Source organism: Triplophysa rosa, linkage group LG3 (genome assembly GCF_024868665.1).
Source record: "Triplophysa rosa linkage group LG3, Trosa_1v2, whole genome shotgun sequence".
Classification (NCBI taxonomy): Eukaryota; Metazoa; Chordata; class Actinopteri; order Cypriniformes; family Nemacheilidae; genus Triplophysa; species Triplophysa rosa.
In genome coordinates this window covers 10,486,589-10,510,604 of record NC_079892.1, presented here as the reverse complement: position 1 = coordinate 10,510,604, position 24,016 = coordinate 10,486,589, and the positions used below count along the sequence as shown (strand labels likewise).

Below are 24,016 nucleotides of genomic sequence, written 5' to 3'. Positions count from 1 at the left end.
ATGATAGAGCTGGATAAAGAAGGACGCGGTCACCTGACATGTCTTCACCACAAAATTTCAAATGCTATTAGATTATTAATGATAATCTTAAACTATAATTTATTTTATAATTAAGTTTATTTATTTTATTTAGCCTTGTTGTGCAAGCTCTCTGGAGCTTGTGCAGAGGCAGCAGCTTTTGCCAGAGGGGAACTGGAATCCCCTGGTTGGGCCTGGGTTCTCCTGAGTTTCTGAGGTTCTCCTGAGATCTGCATGACCGGGGGGGCTGCTTTAGAATTTTAAAGTTTTACTTAATTAATATTGCATATAGGAATTTATAGTCTGTTATATTTGACCTGTGCTTATCTCTCCTTTATCCTAAATGTGTGCTCTCACTGAGCGTGTGTGTGTGTGTGTGTGCATACTTGTCTGTGTACGTACGTGTGTGTGTGTTGTGTGTGTGTGCGTGCGCATCCGTGTGTGTGTCTCTATGTCTATGTGTGTTAGTACGTGTGCATATTGTGTGTGTGGAGTGTTTTGTATGTGGGTATGTCTGTCTTCTGTGTTTTCAACCTTTTCGTGTTTTTGCAGGTACAACTTTAATTATTTTGCTTATAGTCAATATGTCTCATGTACAGCTGCTTTGTAACAATGAAAATTGTAAAAGCGCTATATAAATAAAGTTGAGTTGAGAATATGTGGAAAAAACACACCTATGTGAAATATATAGTCCTCATAACCACCTTGATGTAAAAGCAGTGGCAATTCAATTGCATAGATTTCATCTGCGATAAAAAGCGCTTTTTATTAAATTATAACAAAAACATTACAAAACAAGATGGTATACAGTTTACATTCAAAAACAGACGAGAAAAAAAAATAAAAGATAATACAAACCAAACAACAAAGACAAAAAAGAAAGAAAAAAATCAAAATGTTCAATCCATCCATATTAATAAATTAAAAACAAGAAATATTTTTAAATATTGTCCCAAATAATTCTTAAATACTACAAACAATTAAAAAAAGAACATTTGGGAATTAAATTCTTAGCTAACAAAAGTAAGTTATTAATATAAAAAAAAGTTTGACCTCCTTTTTCACAGTTTCCATATTACATTTTTTATAAATGACATGTTAAATTCACAACATTTTACTCATTTAACCACAATTATTGCACTTTGTCCAGGAATTAAAGAAAATATGCTCTGAAAAAATAGGGTCTGTGTTTTCTGGAAATGAGTTACAGAATTTACACAATATAGGAACTCCCCAGAAGTATAAATATCACATACAATTTTGAAATTTTTGGGGGGGATAAACTGGAAACTTGAAATAGGAGGTTCTAAGTTTAAGCACATATTTAAGAACATATCTAAATTATGTCGTACAGCCTTGACATGGTTGAGAGTTTGTCTAATATACGGTTTAGAACATTTCTCACTTTTAAACTCAGTTGGCCCAAGAAAAATGCGATAAAAAACATGAACGAGATCTATTCCATTGCTGACATTTCCAGTCGACTCGACAGCATGATTTGGGAAGTGTCCGTCTTGCCTGCGCTGTTTTCACTTCTCCCCTTACTGCAGCCGCCTATCTCGTCTTCTTTTCAGGCGAGGCAAGGTGCATCTCAAACAAGCCTCTTGTCTCACCTTGTCTCACCTTGTCTCATCCTGCCCTGCCCTGCCCTGCCCTGCCCTGCCCTGCCTTGCCTTGCCTTGTTTTGACATTGTGTCATTGTTTAGTTTATTAGTTATTTTTGTCCTGAAGTATTTTGGTTTCTGTTTTTATAATTAGTCCTGTCCATTACCCCATCGTGGGTGTTTTGTTTTAATAAATCTTTGTTAACCCCTTCACCGCTGCTGCCTGCGCTTGGGTTCTTCCCAGGGGCGGACTTACCATTAGGCAAAGGTAGGCAATCGCATGGGGCCCCGAGCTACTAGGGGCTCCCGAAAGGAAGGGGCGGACTTAACCAATAAGCCATGTCAGCAGCCACTTAGAGCCCCAAGTAATCATCAAAATTGTCGGCATATCCCTGTTAACGTTTTACGTTCTTACATCTGTGTGAAGGCACCCCCCCCCATTATAGATTAGAGTGGACCATTCCATTAGTGCCGTATATGCACGAGACGAGTTCGACACCAGCTAGAGAAAGTTAATGCAGCGGTGGATTTAGTAGAACTGCCCACAGCAAGTGTCATTGTGTGGTACATTAGCTGCAAAACGAAGTAAAAGTCGCAGGGAAATAAAACAACAAAGAAACGCAGCTACACCAGCGGAGAGGAAGAAGACGATTTACAAAAGATTGTTGCCAAAGTCTCTGTTTTTTCCCCACACAAACTCCACCACTGCTCCTACAGCAGCAGCGCCTCTCTCTCCCACCAGACGCAGCACTCTCCCGGCCACAAGCAATGATAATGTGCCGGTGAGTATTTCTCCATGAACACCGACAACACAGTTATAATGACTGACGACCAAAACATCTGTCAAACAAAGAGCGCTGTGCGCTTGGTAGGACAGAGCGGCCAGTTCAAGGGTAGAAAGGTTTGACTCCGCTGCGCAGACCGATGGGCACATAAAGACATAATATAATAACGTCAGTGCAGTGCTAACGATTCATACTGTACGCACTAGTACAGATATTTGGTCACATTTAAATGCATGAAAGGTCGTAAACCACAAAAAACATGGAGAGAGGGCACACTTTGTATATAGGCTAGTAATCCCAGATAATTGGAGGAGGCCGCCTCAAACAAATTTCGTGCCGCCTCAGACTCAAGTCAAAAATATGTTGAGTGTCTTCACAAAAAACACTGCGTGCATTATTAAACAGATTGTCATTTGTAACTGCAGTTACGCCACAATGGAGGCGCTGTTTCGTTACCAGCAGTGAGACGCTGAAGAGTTCAGTAAAAGAGCTGTATTAGCTGTGTTTCACGGCTGTTCAGGTGTTTTACGTTCAATTTACATTTTCTTGAATTTCTTGAAAAGGTTTCCTAAATTAACTTTCTGTACATCATTATAATGTTTTTAGCTGTGAAGCTCGTTGAATCAGCGTTATTCTGTACACAGCGAGTTCGCCAGTATGAACGCACATTGCGATCAGAACGACTCGCAAACAAATGACTCCTTTGAACCAATTCGTTTACACAGAATGTAAGAGATCAGTGAATCGTTCAAAGCTCCTTTAGTTAGACTGGTTACTTATGGGCTAAAAAGTCTTATAAAAATGGCTTATATTGAAATTTTCAACTTTTTTGTTTGATTGAATAAATTTAATGCTTTATATAACTTATTAGTTTTCATTTCATCAAATTTTTTTAGAACTTTAATATAACTGTTTTGTTAAGACACTGAAAGAGACGGTAGGCCTACACGAGCGTTGCACCACCTCCGCCTCATTTTGAGCCAGGAAAAACCCTGCAGATGTATTTTTTCCCTATGTTTATCATTTGGGAAATCATTATTATTTTTTTTTAATTAGTGAGTATCTGCGTTTATTAAGCTTAGTTTTCCCCTGTCACTTTGACTGGGGGTGAAAAGTTGTGTGCATTGATGAGGAAGAAAAATAAGGGTTGCAGTTAAGTAAAATGGCGCATAGTTGGGGCCCCCATACATGGATTTGCCTAGGGCCCCCAAATCACTAAATCCGCCCCTGGTTCTTCTGCCACAACCGTGACAGCTTTAAACTTACTTCAGTTTATTTTTGAGGCAACAGTTCAATTTTTCCTTGAGTTAAGAGTTTCCAATAATTTTTAGGTCAATAATTTATTTGATTTCAATGATCAGGACCGTTTTCAAAGTTTTAATTTTAGTAAACTAAAATAACCTTGACACATGAAAACTGTGATCGGGGTGATCACATGAAAAATAATTTTGAACTTTTTCTAAATACATATACTGTACAAATATTACTGTTGTATTGCTTAAAACCGAGTACACAGCAAAATCGCCAGTGTTAAAAAAGGTCAAATTAACACGCACAGTGTATATATAATTTAACACTGGCGATTTTACTGTGCATGAACTTGTTTTCTTAGCAATATTTGAGGTCTGCACAGCATCTTTTGTTATTTTGACCTGTTTATCCAGTTTTCATTTTCTGCAAATAAATGCAAACAGGAAGAATATTTTTATTTTGAATTTGGGAGAATTATTGTTAGTAGTTCACAGAATGAAACAAAAAAGCATTTTACCTAAACACATAACTATAAATGGTAAATTCAGAAAAATTGATTTTGAAATGGTCTCTTAATTAGTTTTTTACCATCTGCTCCATAGTTGCTCCCTATATAGAATGCATCAAATTGGTCACTTTTTAGGCCATCATGACTGTTTTGGATAGTTCATTCATTGCTCTGAATTTCCAAAGCAATATGTTAAACTAATCTGTAAAAATGCCAACAAGATCTTTTTTAATAGACAATCTTTATTATCAAAATATGCTTGAATCTCTACTTTACAGGATAGTTGAAATGAAAATGAAATGAAAATTCCACATCATTTATTAACCCTCTTGTCATTTCAAACATGTATGACTTTCTTCTGCATTGGTTTTGTGTCCATACAATAGAAATCAATGGGTACCGCCGCTGTTCGGTTACCAACATTCTTCAAAATATCTTTTGTGTTCTGCAGAAGAAAGCCGTACAGGTTTGAATTGACAAGAGGGTGAGTAAATGATGACACAATTTTCATTTTTGATGTCACATCTGTTTGGAACTTGGGGTTAAAAGATACATTTCAATATAAAATCATCATTTAAACAGACATTCTGCACAGCCATATAAATATATACAATATAGGAAAAAATAAACATAAAAAAGATGGTATCATGTTTACACAGACTTATCTAGCTTTGCCATCTTCCAATCCAATGGGTTTTCACCACAGAAGTGTGTGTGTAAAATATTAGTAAAACTCAATTGTTTAGTGACCACATATTAGGCTCTATTGAGATGTGTGTTTTCATTAACCTCATCTTCGTCCTGCTCCTCCTCCGTATCCGGTTCAGGGATAAAACCGTAACGGCGATAGACAGATCCGTCTCGGCTGGTGTAAACCACATCCGCCTCATCTCCGCTGTCGTCTGGTTCCGGTACTCCATGAAGCATGGGTCGATTGTTAGGCTGTGCGGTGGCCACCCCGCTCAGCCTTTCGTAGCTCCGTCTCCAGCATAACCTCTTCTTGGCCCGGGCCTGGACCAGGCCGAACACGACAAGAGCCAGGACCACAGCTAGCAGAAGAGCGGCAGGTAAGGCTGCGGATGTGTGCTGTATCGCTTGGGACCTGCGAACCACCTCATCCTGGTTCTCATTTTGTACAGGGGCCTCAACACACAATGCTGTGAAAAAAGCAGAAGAACGTGGAGACGTTTAACTCTTAACATTCAATGTTCTTAAGACAAAATATAAGAATGATCTTAAGGTAAATTAAAGGAAGTTCAATGTTTGGACATTTCTAAAATAGAGCATCTTTGTTTTTATAAGAATAATATTACAGACTTCTACAGTTATTATACTGGGCTATTAGTGAGGTAACAGTATCAGTAACACTATTTTATTTTAATTTACTTACCACAGTAATAACAGTAAATTATACATAAATACATAATTAAACCCTAATTGTTAGCTAACATTATAATGCAAATATTATCATACTTATTTGTGTATTATGACATCGTAATATTTGCGACCCTCTCCGATGTCCAATGAGTTGCTAATTGTAAATGGCCACTAAAAACACTAAAGCAAAACACCAAAATATGTCCTTACATTACACAATTTGAAGATTAAATCAGTAAAAGTGCATTACCAGATCCAGAATCGCAGATACAACAGTTCCTCGCTCTCTCCCCAGACGAGCAGCAAGGCAAACACTGACTGTCGCTGACATGCAGAGCGAAACCCGGGTGACATGTGAGACAGCTCTGGGGTCCATCTCCAGAACAGTGTTTACATGAGTCATCGCAGGGCTCACAACCCCCCTAACACATCAAGAAACACATGTGCAGTGAAATTATTTATTATTATTGTATATAATATTGTTATATTAGCAAGTTACGGTGTACATAAACATGTAGCATCAGTAAGTATTGATTGTAACAGATTGTTACTGTAATTATCGATCTTGAATAAAACACTGATATGCATCAACATGTGGATATTCATATATGTTCCAAACATAAATGCTGTCATTGGTGCAGTTTACATATGAGTAATGATTATTGAGATGTTGAAGTTGAACTAACATAACATAACATAACATAACATGTACAGTTGTGCTCAAAAGTTTACACACCCCTTGCAGAATCTGGAAAAAGCTGAAACTTTTGTTAAAATACTTTTGCCCCTGATTCTTAATACTGTATGTTACCTGCTCAATCAATGACATTTTTTATGTTTAGTCATAGTTGTTTAAGGGTTTCTTGTTTGTCATGAGTCATTAGACTGTCCACTGATCTTCAAAACAATCACCCAGATCCTCCACAATCTTTGCTTTTTCAGCATTTCTGGATATTTGACTCATGTCCAGCAGTAACGGTATGATGTTGAGATTCCTCTTTTTACATTGAGGACAATCAAGAGACTCGTACACAACTATTACAATAGATAGAAACATCCAGTGCTGCCCACAAAGTCAACACCATTCATTTAAAGTCAGGTGGGTGTAAACCTCTGAAAATGGTTTGTGAAAAAGGATGTAAAATGCATCCTTATTATTGGTTTCTTGTTCCTTTTGATATTATCAGGACAAACACATTTTTCCTAAGAGTCAGATACTACTTTGTGCAGACTTTTGAAGTAAACAATATAAGTTCCTTCAACGAAACTTCTGATGAATTTCACAAAGGTGATGTCAACACTAAACACTTTAGGCTTTATATAATTCTGTTCCTCACTGTATAATACAGAGAGGAACAGAATAGATTAGAGTCTATATTACAGCTTTGTCTTCACGCTTGACATTCTGTTATCCAACTTCAAGAATCCTGGGATGCTTTAAATGGTATTGATAGAATTTCCATGTTTGCGAGGCAATTGTTGGCTGCAATTTTCTTCACTATCATTTTTAAATATTATTAATAATAATAATACTGTTTTTGACAAGCATCGGTATACCTTACATGTCAGGAAACCAAATTTTGAAGCATTAGCGTTTAGGTTAAATGTTTTTAAAGGGATACTCCACCCAAATATGAAAATTCTGTCATCATTGTCATCAAGAATGTTAGTAAATTACATTTGTATAATTTTTTTGTTCTGTTGAATGATATTTTGAAGAATGTAGGAAAGCAAACAGTTTCGGCGGCAACTTTGACTACCATTTAAATTTTTCCTACTATGGTAGTCAACGATGTCACAGAAATGTCAGTTGCTAACATTTTTTTTCAGAATGTGGGGGGGGAGTAATTCATGACAGAATTTTTATTTATGGGTAGAGTATCCCTTTACGATCACAAGATATTGGATTGGATTTTTTCTTCCTTTAACTACCACTGAAACACAAGATCGAACATTGTTCCCTTTTATTTTTAAATATCTAGATTGCAAGCAGTATAAAAATGCTACGTTACTACAACCCATCACCCAAAAAAATGCTGGGTTATTTTCAACCCGTTGAGTCAAAAAAGGACACACCCAGCCATTGGGTTAAATTAGCCCAAAAAATGGTTTATATTTGACTTAACAATGGGATGAAAAACAGCACTTTGGGTTGAAACAATCGGTTAATTTATAACCGAACAGTTGGGTTCATCCCTTTTTTGACCCAAAGCTGGGTTAAAAATAACCAAACGTTTTTTTTAGAGTGAATGTTGTGGAAAATAGGGACAAAAAGTTTTGCGTGAATTTCGAATAAGAAAAAATTGTGGGAGTGGCTTGTTTTTTCTATGCAATTTAATTGGATGTATAAAAACAGTAGTTGCATTTTGAAATGAAACTGGGAGCAGACTGACAGTTGAAGGGGAGGAGTTAACAGATGCTCCGCCCAAGCCATCTAACGTACGTCATTTGAGATGTGTGTATAGTAACTAGAAGAAGGAAATTTTAATTTAAGATTACGAGGGCACATTAATTTAAAAAATGACCCACACCGATAAGCTATTTACAATAAACACTACAATATTTCATGAAAAAATAGGAATTGTAATTTTTTATTTCACTGGGACTTTAAGGCTATAATGTACAATAAACTTCTAAAGAACCTAGTACTATTATGAAACACTTTAGTGAAGGCCTAGCTGTTCCAGCAAGACAATGCATAAAAAATGAATCAGAGTCTGGTGTAGAAAAACTGCTCTCCACAAAACCCATTATGATTAAATAATAAATTGGAATTCATCCATTTTTGTAATTTCCCAGAATAGTGGAAGCTGTTAGACTGGACCAACTCCCTACTGATGCCAGTTGTTTCGAGATTAAACGTTCAACAGACATGTAAAGGTGTGGTGCTTGGTAATCCACATAGTTTTGGTTATATGGTGTATTTTTAAAGCTTCAGTCTGTTGTTGGTTAAAATGAAACAAAAATCTGTTATTGAGCAAGTGCATACACAGTGTTTCAAACCGTTTCCATGTTTTTGTTCCCCGATTCACAACTTTTTTTTACAGATTTAGATTATGTCGGGTTTGATTTGGCAAAAAAAGAAGAAAAGCACTTAAAGTAACCTGCAATTTTATGTTTTAAACAGCAATGGTGATATAGAGACAAATGTTACAGATTGCAGCTCTAATATCCGTTCATTACATTTCTGTGTCTCAGCATTTCTAATGTTACGAAGGGGTTGTTATAATGATTGTGATAAGGAAAACATGCTATTTGATATATTTGAAATAATATACATTATTAATGCAATGTAACAGATTATAGAAACATGATTAAACATCCATAATCTCCACAACACTTTCACGCACAATAAGAAGTCATAAAGCATTATCATTAGTACACAAAATCCCGAACAAACCCCCGCATGAGTACTTACAGCCTGTGAGTAATATCGTCTTTCTTCACAGCGAGGGTAACACACCCCATCCTGCAGGATGCTGCCCCAGTCGCATGTCACACAGCCTTGTGGAGTGTTATCTGCAAATAAAACACGCACATGTATAAAAGGCCAATGTGGTTTCTTTGATGAGCTAATAGCGTGAGGTTATTCTGGAGCACTGTTGAAATAGGGAATAGACCTGTGCAGGACTGGCAGCTGGTGTGACACTGTGTGCACCTGTGCCCGTTCTCATAAAAGCGCTGTGGGCATTGTTCAACGCACAGCCTGGTGCCCTGCAGGACCAGCAGAGGAGGTGTGCACACCCTGCAGGTATCCGGTCCTGGACCCGTGCACTGCTCACAGGAACGATCGCACCTCTCACAATGCTCACCTGAGCTGTAATATCTAAAAAAATGAATTTTTAATATATAACGTATCAAAATGGCCGCACACAGGCTCAACACATCTCATCTTTTGAATCTCATTGGTTGTCGCGTGTCTTGTGACCACGAGAACCAATGAGATTCAAGCAGTGAGAACATCGCTGCTTCGCAGCGCTAAGACTCTAAACTTTTGAATCTCGTTGGTTGTCACGTGTCTTGTAACCCCTAGAACCAATGACGTTTCAAAGTTGAGATTCATTGAGCTTGCATGCGGCCATTTTGAGTGAGAACAGTGATCATCTTGCTCACATTCAAACATGACTACATTTGCTTTTTGTAATGGGTGTCTAATTCACTTCCTTTACAAAGCCTGAAACAGACAGGATTTGGATTATTATTACTTCAAATGTGTTCACCAGGAGACAGAAAGACGTGTGCACCCAGGATGGTATATGAGGGTGAATAAATTATGGCAAAAAATTTATTCTAGTGTGAACTGTTCCTTTAATTTAACACGTGACCATTAAAACAATGCTGATTCATAGGGAAGATGTAATGCGTGTGAATTACTGTTATCTTTTTCAATGTGCAGAAGCGTTATCTATGCTATTTACCCTGACTGTCATTAAAGTTACGCCATGTTTCAACAGTTGAACAGAAATAATTATTTGCTTTTACCACCCTGTGACGTAAAGAATGCTGTCTAATGTTTGCTCATCACAGCTCAATCAATAGCATGTGTTGGCTTTACAATGTGGCATCGAGGTCTATTACAGCTTCCTGGCAAGATTCTTGGACTTACTGTACAGTCGTTAAATGAAAACCCCTCTTTCGAGTAATTCAATGTTTGCTCATGAATATCCAGTCTGTCTCAGAAACGAACAGTGAATGCTTCCATGTAGCCGTTCACCCCATCATTTGGGACAAAGTTTGCGACTACATGAAGTGGTCTCTTACCCCGTAGGACAGTGGCTCACGCAGAGATGAGAAAGCAGATGAAGGTAGCCCGGCGCGCAGCTCAGGCAGTCTCGGGAAGATGCACCCGTGCATGTTGTGCACACGTGATCGCAGGGCATACAGAAACCCAGCTCTACCCCATCTGCCTCCTCGTGGGCGCTGTAAGTGCCTGCCGGACACTTGCTCACACACGATCCGTCTGAAACGCAAACACGAACACCACCACTAAGCCGGATTGGTTACGCAAGCAAAACTTGCACTAAGATCACGTCTTGCACTAAGAGGCAGTAAAAGGCAAAGCCCGTTTTATGAACATTTAAACCTAGTATAAACACTTCCTACCTTACATACAACGTCATCGCGCGCTTTGATTCTCAACAAAAAATGTATACAAAAGGAATGAGATGGCAGGAAGATGAATATATGGCTAAAGGTCATACTGTGAAGGTAATAGGGCAGGGCACAGGTCTGGCAGTCAAAGGGGCCCGCTCCCTCGCAGGACTGGCAAAGGCGATGACACGCTTGGCATGTGAACTGGTTGTTTTGAAGAAACGTTTTGAGCGGGCAGTCAGAATCCCCGGTGACCCCGCACATCATGGTGTTGGGGTCCAGCACCAGACCCTTTTCACACTGGAGACACTGGGTGGGCTCAGGACCATCACAACGGGCACAGGTTTGGTGACACTCTATAAAGCCCCAAAAATAAAGTAAATAAAAAAATACGTAAAAACAGCAGATAATACATTTAAAACATATTTTTTATTTAGCAGATGCTTTAAGCCAGAAATCATTTGTGTGTGTGCGTAAGATCTATCAGGCACAATTTCAACACTGTTGACCCGGATACTACAAACGCCACATTCAGGATTCAGATGATATGTACTGTAACAAGCATCGTATGCACAGCTTGGATGACATTTCTTATCTTACAAAACTGTTAAACACACGTTGCCAAACAAGGCAGGTAGTCTTTTTGTGTGTTAGTACTGTTAGTTGATACATCACCCTGGCATTCCTTATCAGATGTGTGGTAATATGTGCCCGCCAGACATTCCTCCAGACACGTGCCCTCGTAGAGTTTTGGGGTGAGAGGAGCGCAGGTCTCGCAGTCGTCTGAGAGAGGTCCAGAGCAGGTGGCGCAGGTGGGATGGCAGTTCACGCAAATGCCCTGATCCAAATCCTCAAAGTAGCCTTTCGGGCAGACGGCCTTACATTCACCGTTTAGAAGCAAATAGAGAAAGCTGCATCCTGAAAGCATGATATACTTACATTAGCTGCGGTTCAAGATCATGTGTTAACCGAATTTCATTGGAAGATATTGTACATTTCTATGATGCACAAGGTAACATTACTGGAGGAAAATATTTAACTTTGTTCTTTGAAATGCTCATTGACAAATGTCTTGTGTGGCTATGTTTGTTTTCTCTGAAATTTCTAAACCACTTCCTTAAAGCTGAATATTTTGCACAGAGTTTCCAACAAACGTACCTGACAGCTTGATGAATTATTAAGTAAAGAATTATTGAATCATTATTATCGAGATAAGTAGACGGTTTTATAAACGGACGTGCTTGCTTAATTACTGATTTGGTAACACTTTCCAATAAGGAAGTATTTCTTAAAGGGATAGTTCCCTTAAATATGAAAATTTTGTCATTATTTACTTATCCCTCGTAATTTTTTTTGTTTTGCTGAGCACAAAGAAAGATATTTGGAAAATTTTGAACAAACATTTCTGAGGCACTATCGACTTTCATAGTAGGGAGAAAACTACTTTTGTAGTCAATGGTGCCCCAGTACTGTATGGTTTCCCACATTCTTCAAAATATCTTCTTTTGTGTTCACCCGAACAATGGGGTCCAAGAACTGTTTGGTTACAAGCATTCGTCCAAATATCTTTCTTTGTGTTTATCAAAACAAATAGATTCAAAGGTGAGTAAATGATGACATCATTTTTATTTTGGGGTAAACTATCCCTTTAACACAGAATTCTGTTAGTTTATTTATTTAAAAAACTTACAGTCTGCAGCTTTAACCAAATGGAATTGCAAATTTAACCACATGCTGCACAAACACTCCCCATTGGTTAGAACAACAGATAATCCCACCCCAAACGCACACCATTGGTTGTTTTGTTTTTGCTGCGTATGATGAGTCAGGGTGCGCCGTGTACGTCTGTACATCTTTCTTGAACCACATCATAAAAAAATGAATCTTTAAAAAAGTATACTTTGATATACTATTAGTAGCATTAGTGAATTATTATCATGTTCATGTGTCATGGTACTCTGTGTAAATTCCTTAAACGAATACCACATGCTAAAAACATGTTAAAATATAATCGAAAACACGCTAATGACATAGTACTTCTTAGACTTTTTTGGTTAAACACACAACAATAAAAGTCACTCACTTGTACATGTGTCAGAACGGGTACAAGAATCGCAATGAGGAGCACAGCGTTTGCACGTGCCGTCTTCCCCCACGTAACTCATGGGGGCGCAGTTCTGCCTGCACTGCCCGCTGGCCAGATGAAGGCTTTCTCTACATGAAAGACACTGCGTGCTTGTGCCGTCACAGGTCAGACAGAGGTCATCGCAGGCTTCACATGTTCCCAGCTCGGTTTCGAAATAACCACTGAAACAAAATACAACAGACACAACTTAGATTCCGTTTTCCAGCACTGGTTTTCTGAATAATGTAAATAGCCTCCAGTCATAGAAATGTCACCATCAGGTTCAGTTAATCAAGGCAAATATTGGCTTTTAATATCCCCATCAATTTACCTTCGGTTAAGCTTTGTTTAATCAAACGAATCATTATCAAAGGTTTTATTTATTTATTTTAATATCTAATGCAATTGTATCATGTCTACATAGCATGTGGCAGCAGGTTTATATGTTTATAGTATGGAAATGTAAGACAGCAGCACTCACTCTGGACAGTTTGAATAGCAGCTGCCCTGGAACAGATAGAGCTGGTAGGAGGCTGTATTACAGCTCACACACTCGTCTCTGCTCTCACACGCCTCACAGTTAGCAGAACATCTCTCACATATCAGACTGCTGCTGTTCCCATAAAAACCCAGAGGACAGCGGTCCACGCACATTACGTCCTGTGCCTCCAACATGTAGCCTGCAAATAACATCACAAGAAAGAGAGTTTATAATACCTGTGGCATAATGCGGATTTCTTTATGTTTAAAAAGCATACAGTTATTAAAAACTGTATACAACTAGCATTTACATTATTAGCTTGCATTAGGGTTTGGATATTGGTCAAATTTAAATACAATCCGCATTGAATAATGCTACATCCTCTTCAAATACAGTACATAAAAGGTCTCCATTTTCAAGTAAAAATGAGAATGTCTCACTGCGATATAAATAAAATCATTTTGTCAAATTCAGTCAAATAAAGATAATAAAATAAAATAATGACATTCCAATTGATTTTAGTTTTGAGGTACTTTATTTGGGTAATGTCTCAATGATGTCTTGGATAAAGTAATTAAAATAATTCTTGCATCAGCCAAAAAAGCAATAACTCGATGTAGGTATAAACCTAACCCTCCACAAAGGCAGGACTGGATCAATGTTTTGATTTGAAGAGTATATTTATAAAGGAAAATATTACATTTTGTGTCCATTTCCAAAAGGACTTGTTTGTTGATTTTTAACTAAATGGATTGAGTACATAACTCCTATCGAACCTAATATTTTTGTTCTAGAATAATTTTTTGTTTTGTTTTTTTTCCCCAGTGATGCGACCAACACACCCTTTCTTTTGTAAATAGTTTCAGTGTTGAAACGTAAAGAACTCAAAGGGGTCCAAGGATATTATTCTCAAACCTGTGTTATTGGCAAATTATTCTGCCGTTAAATTGTGTAAAACTGTAAAAGGGATGTTGTCATAAACAGATATTGCTGACTGTATCCCTTTGAAATCAAAACTTAAACATAAAAAAATTAATAATTACATTTACGGTATATTCATGCATTTGGAAATTAAAATGCCTTTATCCAGCAACTTACAAGTTGTTTCTTTTTTAATCAGTTGTGTCTAATCATTTTGTGTTCCCTGATATTCAAAACACACAACTACCACCAATTGAGTTAAACAAACTAAAATAATGCTGTACTGTGAAATTCTTTGAAAAAACTTAAAGAAAATGTTGATTTAAGGTCAGTTTATCATGTTGGAGGTAAAGAAAAGCTAACCTATACATTTAGTCATTTAGCAGACGCTTTTATCCAAAGCGACTTACAAAATATACGTTACCGGTAGCACAGGTGATGCAGTTCTGAGCTCTGCGACCGTAGCATGTCCTGCAGGACGGATCGCAATAAAGGCAGGTACGACTCTCACCTGCGGAAGTAAGAAGATGGTATATTGGTTACTGCACAATATAAGCATTTTATTAGCGACGGAATACAATTTAAGGTGTAGTAGTGTCAGGTGTCCAATAGAGGGCAGGATTACATCAACTTCAACATACCTTTTTAAGAGTGCAAATACTTTAGCTCTATTTACATCATATGTTTCAACCTTAAGAAACTAATAGCCCACATATATTTATAAAAGTACTGAAAACGTGTTATTTAAGCAGCACAATCATCATTTCAGCAGTATGACAGGATGTGCATTACAGGGGTGTAGCGATAACATATGTCCAGCAGAGGGCAGACTCACATCTCACATCTTGAAGTGATGTTTGCCCCGCAATTATAATTCTGTCATCATTTACTCACCCTCTTGTCATTTCAAACCTGTATAGCTTTCTTTCTTCTGCAGAACACAAAAAAAGATAATTTGAAGAACGTTGGTAGCTGGCACCCATTCACTTGCATAGGTTTTGTGCAGAGAAGTGAATGGGTGCCGCCGCTGTTCGGTGACCAACTTATCTTGAAATATCTTCTTTTGTGTTCTGTGAAATTCTGTGAAATTGTGAATTAAAGAAAGTCATACAGGTTTGAAATGACAAGAGGGTGCGTAAATGATGACAGAATTTTCATTTTTTGGTGAACTATCCCTTTAATAGCAAACGTAACTTCATAGGAAACGTGAATCAAAGTGGAAGACTCTTTTTTACCGTCAACATATTGTCCCTCAGGGCAGGTGATCACTGGACATTTTCCATACACCGGACGGCTCCAGCCACTGCATCTGTCACAATCTCTCACTCCAGGTCCATGACATGTCAAACAGGAGCTGTGACAGGGTTGACAGCGCCACCCTCTGGTGTCTTTATAGGTGTCTGATGAGCACTCTTTAACACAGCTGCCATCTGAGGAGTAGAATATGGAAAAAACCTTTAAAAGGACTCCCACAGACATCTACTAAAATACATTTTATCTGTTTAATAGACGTTTGTACAATAAATATTACTTTGACAAAGGTTGGTTTTAAACAATAGTCATAAATGAGTAAAAAAATGAAAGTTTCGTCCTCCCATACTTATATAATACATTTATGTTTTACATTTCTATAAGTCTCTTTTTACTGTGAAGGTCTCCATTTATCTCTCTTTGTGTCTTTTCTACAAGCTCTTCACATTCTACATGACTGGCCAGCCATGAAATAATGTCCCTGATCATCAGAAACTGGATCCTATGCTTGGCATGGAGAGCGAGACGCAGAGAAGTGGGAGCCTGAGCTAAAACACAGGAAATATTCCTACATGGAAATCTAGTCTTCATGGTGGAGCATGGAACTAGCAACGGCAAGGTCATGGGGTTAACTCAGAAAAAGTCTAACTCATTGTATTGTATGGCCCCTTTGGTAAAAGTGTCATGCCCATTGTATGCATATACAGTACATACAAAATCCTTAAAGGAGTCATATTGCACGGCTAAAACGAATATTATTGTTTGTTTTAGATGTAACGCAATGTGTATACACCATTTAAAGTTTAAAAAACGTTGTATTTTCCACATACCGTGCATGTTGTATCTCCTCTTTGCCCCGCCTCTCTGAAATGCGCTGATGTTTTACAAAGCTCATCGCTCTGAAAAGCGAGGTGTGCTATGATTGGCCAGTTCACCAGTGCGTAGTGATTGGTCAAATACTGCAAGCATTTCACGGAAATGTAAAAACTCTTACCATATTAAGAACAACAGGTTCCAAAGCAATTGTACTGACAGACGATACAATGAGATTTACAATTACGCCCACCTTAACTACGTGTAGATTTGGGCGGTCTTAGTCAAATCATACCACAAACTGACGTAGATTTGTGGGGGTGTAGTTACACGAGGCGTTTCAGGCAAGTCTGGTTGAGCATTCGCTTTTAGATAGAATGCATCTTTTGTTCACACACTTTCATTTGTGCAATTTTACGTGTCTAATACATGCATGGGCAACTTATAACACACCAAAAACACAGAAAAACACGTACTTCCGCCATATGACCCCTTTAAACACAATTTTTTGTATGCATGCAGAAACTTGACAACACCTGACCTGAGCCGATTGTGCATCAACCATAGTTGCATCACATGGCCGACCACTATGGTAATCATTTCCTATTCAAATAGTTGAGCGAGACAGACCTGCTGTGTATAACAATATCCTTTCTGTAAATCACTTAGTGTAGAGTGGCCGACCAAAAGCTTTTGGGTAAATGTAAGACTTTAATTGAATCAGATAACAAAACACAAAACCAAATGTCAAACAAATGATTAAGGAGTGTCTCCGAATAACCATATGTTCCATAGTTCATCACTTTTATTGTGGACGTTACATCCAAAAAGTGTCCTTTTTATGAAAGGCCATTTTTGTTATAGAATCGATGACATCTATACATTTCTATATGAAGCACAAGTCCCCAAATAGGGGCCACAGTATGATATTCCTACAAACCACCAATTGCTTAAGATAACTTACAGTATTAAAATCTGAGAAATTAAATATGGCTTTAAAGAGGTTTACATTTTATCTCTAAATACTAAAATAATGATGAGAGGCTCTACTGTGAACGCTTCAGGCCATGTATAACCAGTCAAAGGGAAGTCACTAAAACAGCAATGGCTATCAGACAGGAAAATGAGCGCGAACTTTAGTGAGGTGATCAGAGGAAGCAAAGTACACACTGTTCAGGAAGTATCCAGGCTGGCACGTGAGACACAAGGCATCACTCCGACAGTCCAGACATGGCTCTACGCAGCTCATGCACAGTCCTCTACCCCGGTCCTCGTAGGTTCTCTGAGGACAGTGTTGACGACACTGGTGTCTGTATCTTTAAGAGAGATAATGGACAATGGGTATGTCACATTTTGAGGTTGAACATTCACTGAATTGTTTAAACAGAAAACAAAAGTTTTATGTCAACACGTTTCTTGAGAAAAGGACTATTTTTTGAAATATTCATGCTGAGCTGTTAAAGGAGTAAAAAGCAAAAGATTACCAGCTTATTTCTGTAATGACAGGACCAGACTTACTTTGCAATAGCTTCTCTGACAGAAGAATTAGAAATAAGCATTACTCAGGTCAAATAATCATGTAATACGGCAAATACAAACACAAAATTACTATATTAATGTAATTCCTGAAGACTCTTGGAATGGGCCTAATAATGACCCCTGCGGTACACCCTACTCTCTTTCTAATAAAATTCTACAGCCTTCTTTCCATGAGGGATGATAGCTACAATTATATTATACTTGTTCATATAACTTTGGAGGAGCTTCTGAACAAGAATTATTTCAGACATTTTCTTAATTATAATACTCACAAACACCTCCTGTAGGTTAAAGGCTAGATTAAAGCATATGACTCTGGTAGCCTGGGGCAGTGAGCTGTCTGTGCTTTTGGAGGACATCTGGAGGATGATCAGTAACCAGAGAACTTCATCCACCACAGAGCAAAAAAATTCAAAACCACAGCACACCTGCAGCAGTGTAACTGTGGTTATTAATTCACTAAAGCTTTGAATTGACCTGAAACTTCAGTAACACTCATAAATGAAAGTGAATCTCTGGGCGTTTGAGTTTGAAATAAATAACAATAAATGATTTTGATCTAGTCTATACATTACGTAAATTATAAACAGGAGAGAACACAACCTACCAGATATTTAAAGTGATCAATCAATCTTACAGCATTAGCTGCACTGCCACGCGTGTCAACATTATTACAAATACATTGAAAAACATTTGAATACTTTATCACTCACAGATTTATCACACACTCCAAGGTATACACACATATTAGTGTTTCTATTTTTTAAGAATTAGATCTATTGATTTAATTTGTGTTTAGGTCTGAAGCTTGGCACAGTGGTGCCACGTTCAGGTTCAATTCTGGCCTGCAATGTGTTCCAAAGCTATTTTTTCACCTTTTGTTCCAGAAATGTCCTATTTTACTGTACTATATCTGTCTGATGAAGCCAAAGGTAAACTTAATAGTAATCATTTTTAATCACTGTGTGCCCTGTGTGCTATTATTCTAAAATGTCAAAAATAAAAATTATTAGCTCTGTTCAAACTTTTTATTAGTATGTGCATTCAAACTATATAAAAAATGAAATCAAAACCTATAAATGAATAAAAGTACATCACATATTTCCACTACGTTACAAATATAACAATAGAAATATATGAAATAATTCTCAAATATCTCAAAGCAATAAACTTGTGCAATAAAAAATAATTGAGACAAGGAATTAAGAATATGTGGTTCACTGTGTAAATGGTATAGAAATAAAGTGGTAAAGTAGTTATATAACTGGAATATTAATACTTTGTTAATGGAAATTATTGTACTGACATCAAATGGAAAAAGAAATTGTGTAGTGTGTATAAAAGTTTTGGAAAAATGTCCGTATTGTTTTTGTCCATCTCGTATAAAATGAATCTGAAAAGTAATGCTTAGCTTTATAATGAATATACAGTATGGTAGATACAACAAGCTAAGGCTTAAATCTGTACCTTTTTTGGGTTAATACAGTATGTATAGTATGCAATTTATCATGATTTATCAAATTTTCTATGAAGACCCAAATACATTTAGTTAAGATTTGTTAAACACACATCTTACCGTAGTTAAGCGTCTGAGGCATGGTCGACCAAGTGTTCTGCGTGAGACACAGAGGTGCCTTTACTTTGGAACTCAACACTTAACCAAGATGTTTGAGCGAGACAACAGACAACAGCTGCCATGGCAACCAGCGCAAGCACCATGAAAGCATGAGGAATGTTCGGGGGGATTAACATTGCTCTTTTCCTCTCTGAGTGGACATTCATTACTCAAAAACTCCAAAACCAGCCCCTCGTCCAAGAACGTTCATCAGCTTTAACTGAGCGAGAAGGAGCTCAAATTAGTGAGGAGAGAGAGTGAGAGAGGGTCAAGAGAGGACATGCTGAGTGAGTTGAGGGGTAAACTCATAAGAGGTGCCTCTATGTCGAACAGCGTGGATCTCAGGTAACCGGAATTGAGACTTAACTTAAAATGAAATCTGATGCACACCATAGCCTGGAGGTGGTATGGCACAATCGTGCCTCTGTTCTCAACATGCTGTCTCTGCATGAAGCTTCGAAAGACGCTTAAGAACAAAAAGAGGAACAAACATAGAAACTTACAGGTAGTAGCCATCCATACAGCTGTTGCAAACCTCTGGGTCATCTGTTGTGGGCAGAAAACAACTGATGTCATTGCTAACAAGTAAATGAAATGCGATTGCAAGATTTTGATGAGTAAGGCATAATCTTGAGAGCATTTTATTAAACAATACTGTTTTTCATGAAATATTATATGTATTTTTAGTGTTTCAGATAAATAAATCTATTAGACTGCATGAGCTTTAAAGGTGTGTGTTATTTACCTTTAGAGCATGTTTTACAGCCGATACCACAGTCTATACATTCTCGAGTATCTGGGTCTTGAACCTGACCTGTGATTCAAGCACACACCACATCACATCAGTATCAGACATAAAGTAAGTATTTTAATGTTTTAATGAATGTTTATTAAAAGGTGCACATTATGTATACGTATAATGTCATATGTTAAATATTGCATATTTAACAGATGAGGTAACGCATTTTTATAAAATCTTACTCACCAACTCCACACAGGACTGTCAGACAGACCCCAATTTGAAGCTTGTAGCCTTCCCTGCATTTGGCACACACATTGGTGTCGACACAGATCTCACAGTTGGGCATACATGGAAGGCAGGTGTACTGGTCCCGGTCCGGATAAAATTCGCGTGGGCAGTGGAGTCTGCAGTGAGCTTGATATAAGAAGCGCTCCTTGCCATCCTCATCTAGAATCATCCACAAAATCTACTTAAAGGAACAGTTCACCAAAAAAATGAAAATTCTGTCTTATTTACTCGCCCTCAAGTTGTTCCAAATATGATTTTTTTTATTTCTTCTGATGAACACAGAAAGATATTTGGAAGAATGCTTTGTAGCCAGTTCTTGACCACCATTGACTCACATAGTAGGACAAAGTACTTTATATATTTTTTGTTCTGTTGAACACAAAAGAAGATATTTTGAAGAATGTAGGAAAGAAAACAGTTCTGGGGCACTTTTCACTAACATTGTCATTTTTCCTACTATGGTAGTCAATGTGGCCAAGAACTGTTTAGTTACAAACATTCGTCTAAATATCTTTCTTTGTGTTCATCACAACAAAGAAATTTATACAGATTTGGAACAACTCGAGGGTGAGATAATGATGACAGAACTTTCATTATTAGGTGAAGTGTCCCTTTAACATACTTAAAATCCAATGTATGCATAGTTGGAGTATCAACATGATGCTATTTTTCATGATATTATCATGTTGCATTAACAAAACAAAAACTCACATTTATTAATATGACGGATATTGTCAATATTGCAACACTCCTATATGAGACCATAACAATTTTTTATTGATGTCATATTAATGCAAACAATCTAAATAATGCTTATAAGTTTTAGATTTGTTTTGATTTTGGTACCAACTGCATCAAATATGTACTGGAAGACATAAACAAACACTTATTTTTCTGCACTTACAAAACACCAGCAGAAGAAACCAAGATCTCCTCATCTGCTTGTGTCTATCACAACCTCCTCTTTAAATAGAAACACAGGCGGGGATCTAACAGGTTTTGCCAAGTCTGGGACACGTGGACAAGGGCTACAGAGAGTGAATGGGACCTTCTGGCAGTGTTGTAGTTATCGCACACTGGTGGAAGCATGAGGTCGACAACCTCCCCCATCAAATCAACTCACAGAGAGAGATTTAAGAGTTACAGCACTTTTTCTTTGAGATGGCTGAAAAGGAGGGACGGCAACCACGAACGCCTGCTAAACAGAATTTCACAGCTCAGTTTCCTGAAGACATTCTGCCATTATTTACTCTCCCTTATACATTAGGCTGCTGTTTCAGTGATCTATAAAGACACGTTTCTGTGAAAAAACAGTTCATTTTGATTCTTCGATTTAGCATTTTTTATTGATTTGAATCAGTTATTACTGATTCAGTAACTGAATTACAGCATATGGTTTTTGAACGACATGAGCGTGCATAATGATTTGACACAATGAAGAATAAAGTGCCTCATTAAACAAAATAAAAGTCTCACAGTCCACAGTGCTGGGACTGAGGCGAAAGAATAAGTCAGTAAGTAACTACTGTCAGAAGTATCAGATAACTTGAGTTATTTTTTAACACTCAAACCTGAACCCTTTTTGAACCTTATCATCTTTCACAATGAAGGAAGGGTCTCACCTTTTTCTCTTCTGAGCTTCAAATTTCAAAATTTAGCGACATCTAGCGGTGAGGTTGCAAATTGCACCCAACGGCTCACTCCACCCCTCCTTTTCGAAGCACTACGGTGGCTGACACAGAACTGAGATGTCGTCACGTTTTCGCTTCTTTGCCGAAGGAGATAACATATTACGAAACGCACTCTGTAGAGCAGTTTGTCCGTTTAGGGCTACTGTAGAAACAACATGGCAAATTCCATGTAAGGGGACCCGCGGTGTATGTAGATAGAAATAGCTCATTCTAAGGTCATAAAAAAATAATGCTTTATTATGTAAGGTCTATATACACCTCTGAAGACATAGGTATGTATGTTATATTGCATTTCTGTCAATAAATCCTCCAAAGAATTACACATTGGACCTTTAAATGATCTAAGTATATGCAGCGTGGATTATTGTTAAAGAACAGTATGACATTACCTTAAGTTTTTGCCATAATTAAAAGTATTTAAGACACTTTCATGTTTGGGGTCAATAAACATTCTCTCTTTGAGGTAGGACACTCTTTTGTCACTTTGATAAATAGGCAGAGCTGCTGTATTGTCTCACTGCAGCAGCTGTGCATAGAGAACTGGGAGGTTTGCCTTTACAATTGTCTCCTGGAAAACCCCTTTGTGAACCTGCAAGCCTGCACAATGCTACCAGTTAATTGCACCACTCCATGACCAAACCAGCCCAAGTTTAAATAAAAATACGCACATTAAAAAAAATAAGCACATTAATGCCTATTTTGAAGTCATGTGTAATATGACATCAATACAATAACGCGGCAATGAATAATTAATTTTACAGTCCATGTTAAATAACAGACTGTATACCAAAAAAAAACTATTAAAGCAACGCAATAATACATATATTATTATTATATGGAGATCACTTTTTATCTACGCACATAATCTAACATGATTTGTTTATATTTAGCTTTAGTTTTGAAGTATATCTGAGGTTTGCTTGGCACAGTAAGACATAGCAGCGCTTACTGCGCATGCGCAGTGTTAGGCTCTCTCATGAATCAAACTCTCCCCATGGAGGCACCTGTTTGATTCAATATATATTTAAGTATTCAACTACCTAATAGAAATGAGGTATCACTTACCCAAACCACAAGCTGTGCACTCGAATAACTCATGACCATCACACTCCGCGCAGGTGGGATGACATAAAACGCACTGATTTTTCAGCAGGAACTGTCCGCTGGGACAGGACAGCTGTGGAGATTTTGCGTAAATAAAACCGAAAGAGCAGAAAACAACAAATAGCGTCAAATCAGCGTTCATCGTTAGCGGTGTTGTGAAGCGCAGCTATTCGTAATGCACAGAAAGTCCATTCAACGAAGTGGGTCAGTCCTGCGCTGCCAATGACAAAGAGCCGTCTAAATAACAAAACTTGCCAGACAAGTTGCTTACAATGGGATTGGTCAACAGTCCTCTGGGGTCCACCCATTTCTGTGGTCTATTTCACATTTGACACAAGAATAAACAAGGAAAACTTTATGCACTATAGAGTAAAATACAACGGTATGGTATGAAATTAATAAAGCTGAAGCATTCAACCTTCATTCAAACTTGCTGACATTTTATCACAAAATGGGTTTGTTTGTTTGTATGCAATAAACAAACATATATGCCAATTTAAAAGGTTAAAAAATATTGGCATCTGCAAATAAATTAGACCTCTTCTTGTTACAGTATAAACTGCAAACTGATGATAAAACCAGTTTCCTCCAATTCCACATAGAGTAGCATCCACTGTTCATTTTAAAACTGAACAGTCTCCAAATACTTATTTACTTACATTTTAATTTGATGTCTATTTGCATTTATTCTATTGGTTTTATATTAAAACATTATAGCTTCTCAACAAATGCTTTTCACATTTTGGGTGAAATTGCTCCAGATCCACCAAAAACAATTTTAGCCCTTAAAAAGAAATTCATCTTGGTATATT

At 37.5% G+C, this 24,016-nt stretch overlaps 1 protein-coding gene across 1 annotated transcript; it reads right to left on the bottom strand.

Annotated features, from left to right (window-relative positions):
* Positions 1 to 4,032: 4,032 nt before the first annotated feature.
* LOC130551832 (proprotein convertase subtilisin/kexin type 5) lies at positions 4,033 to 23,449 on the bottom strand. Its single transcript, XM_057329789.1, has 16 exons — positions 23,166 to 23,449; positions 20,365 to 20,568; positions 20,125 to 20,193; positions 19,883 to 19,925; positions 17,396 to 17,541; positions 15,397 to 15,591; positions 14,586 to 14,672; positions 13,241 to 13,439; positions 12,718 to 12,941; positions 11,310 to 11,552; positions 10,745 to 10,990; positions 10,305 to 10,503; positions 9,164 to 9,369; positions 8,962 to 9,062; positions 5,794 to 5,965; positions 4,033 to 5,323 (listed from the first exon to the last, which is right to left on the bottom strand). The coding sequence occupies exons 1-16, from the start codon at positions 23,344 to 23,346 to the stop codon at positions 4,923 to 4,925; spliced, it is 2,916 nt and encodes a 971-aa protein (XP_057185772.1). The 5' UTR covers positions 23,347 to 23,449; the 3' UTR covers positions 4,033 to 4,922.
* Positions 23,450 to 24,016: the final 567 nt, after the last annotated feature.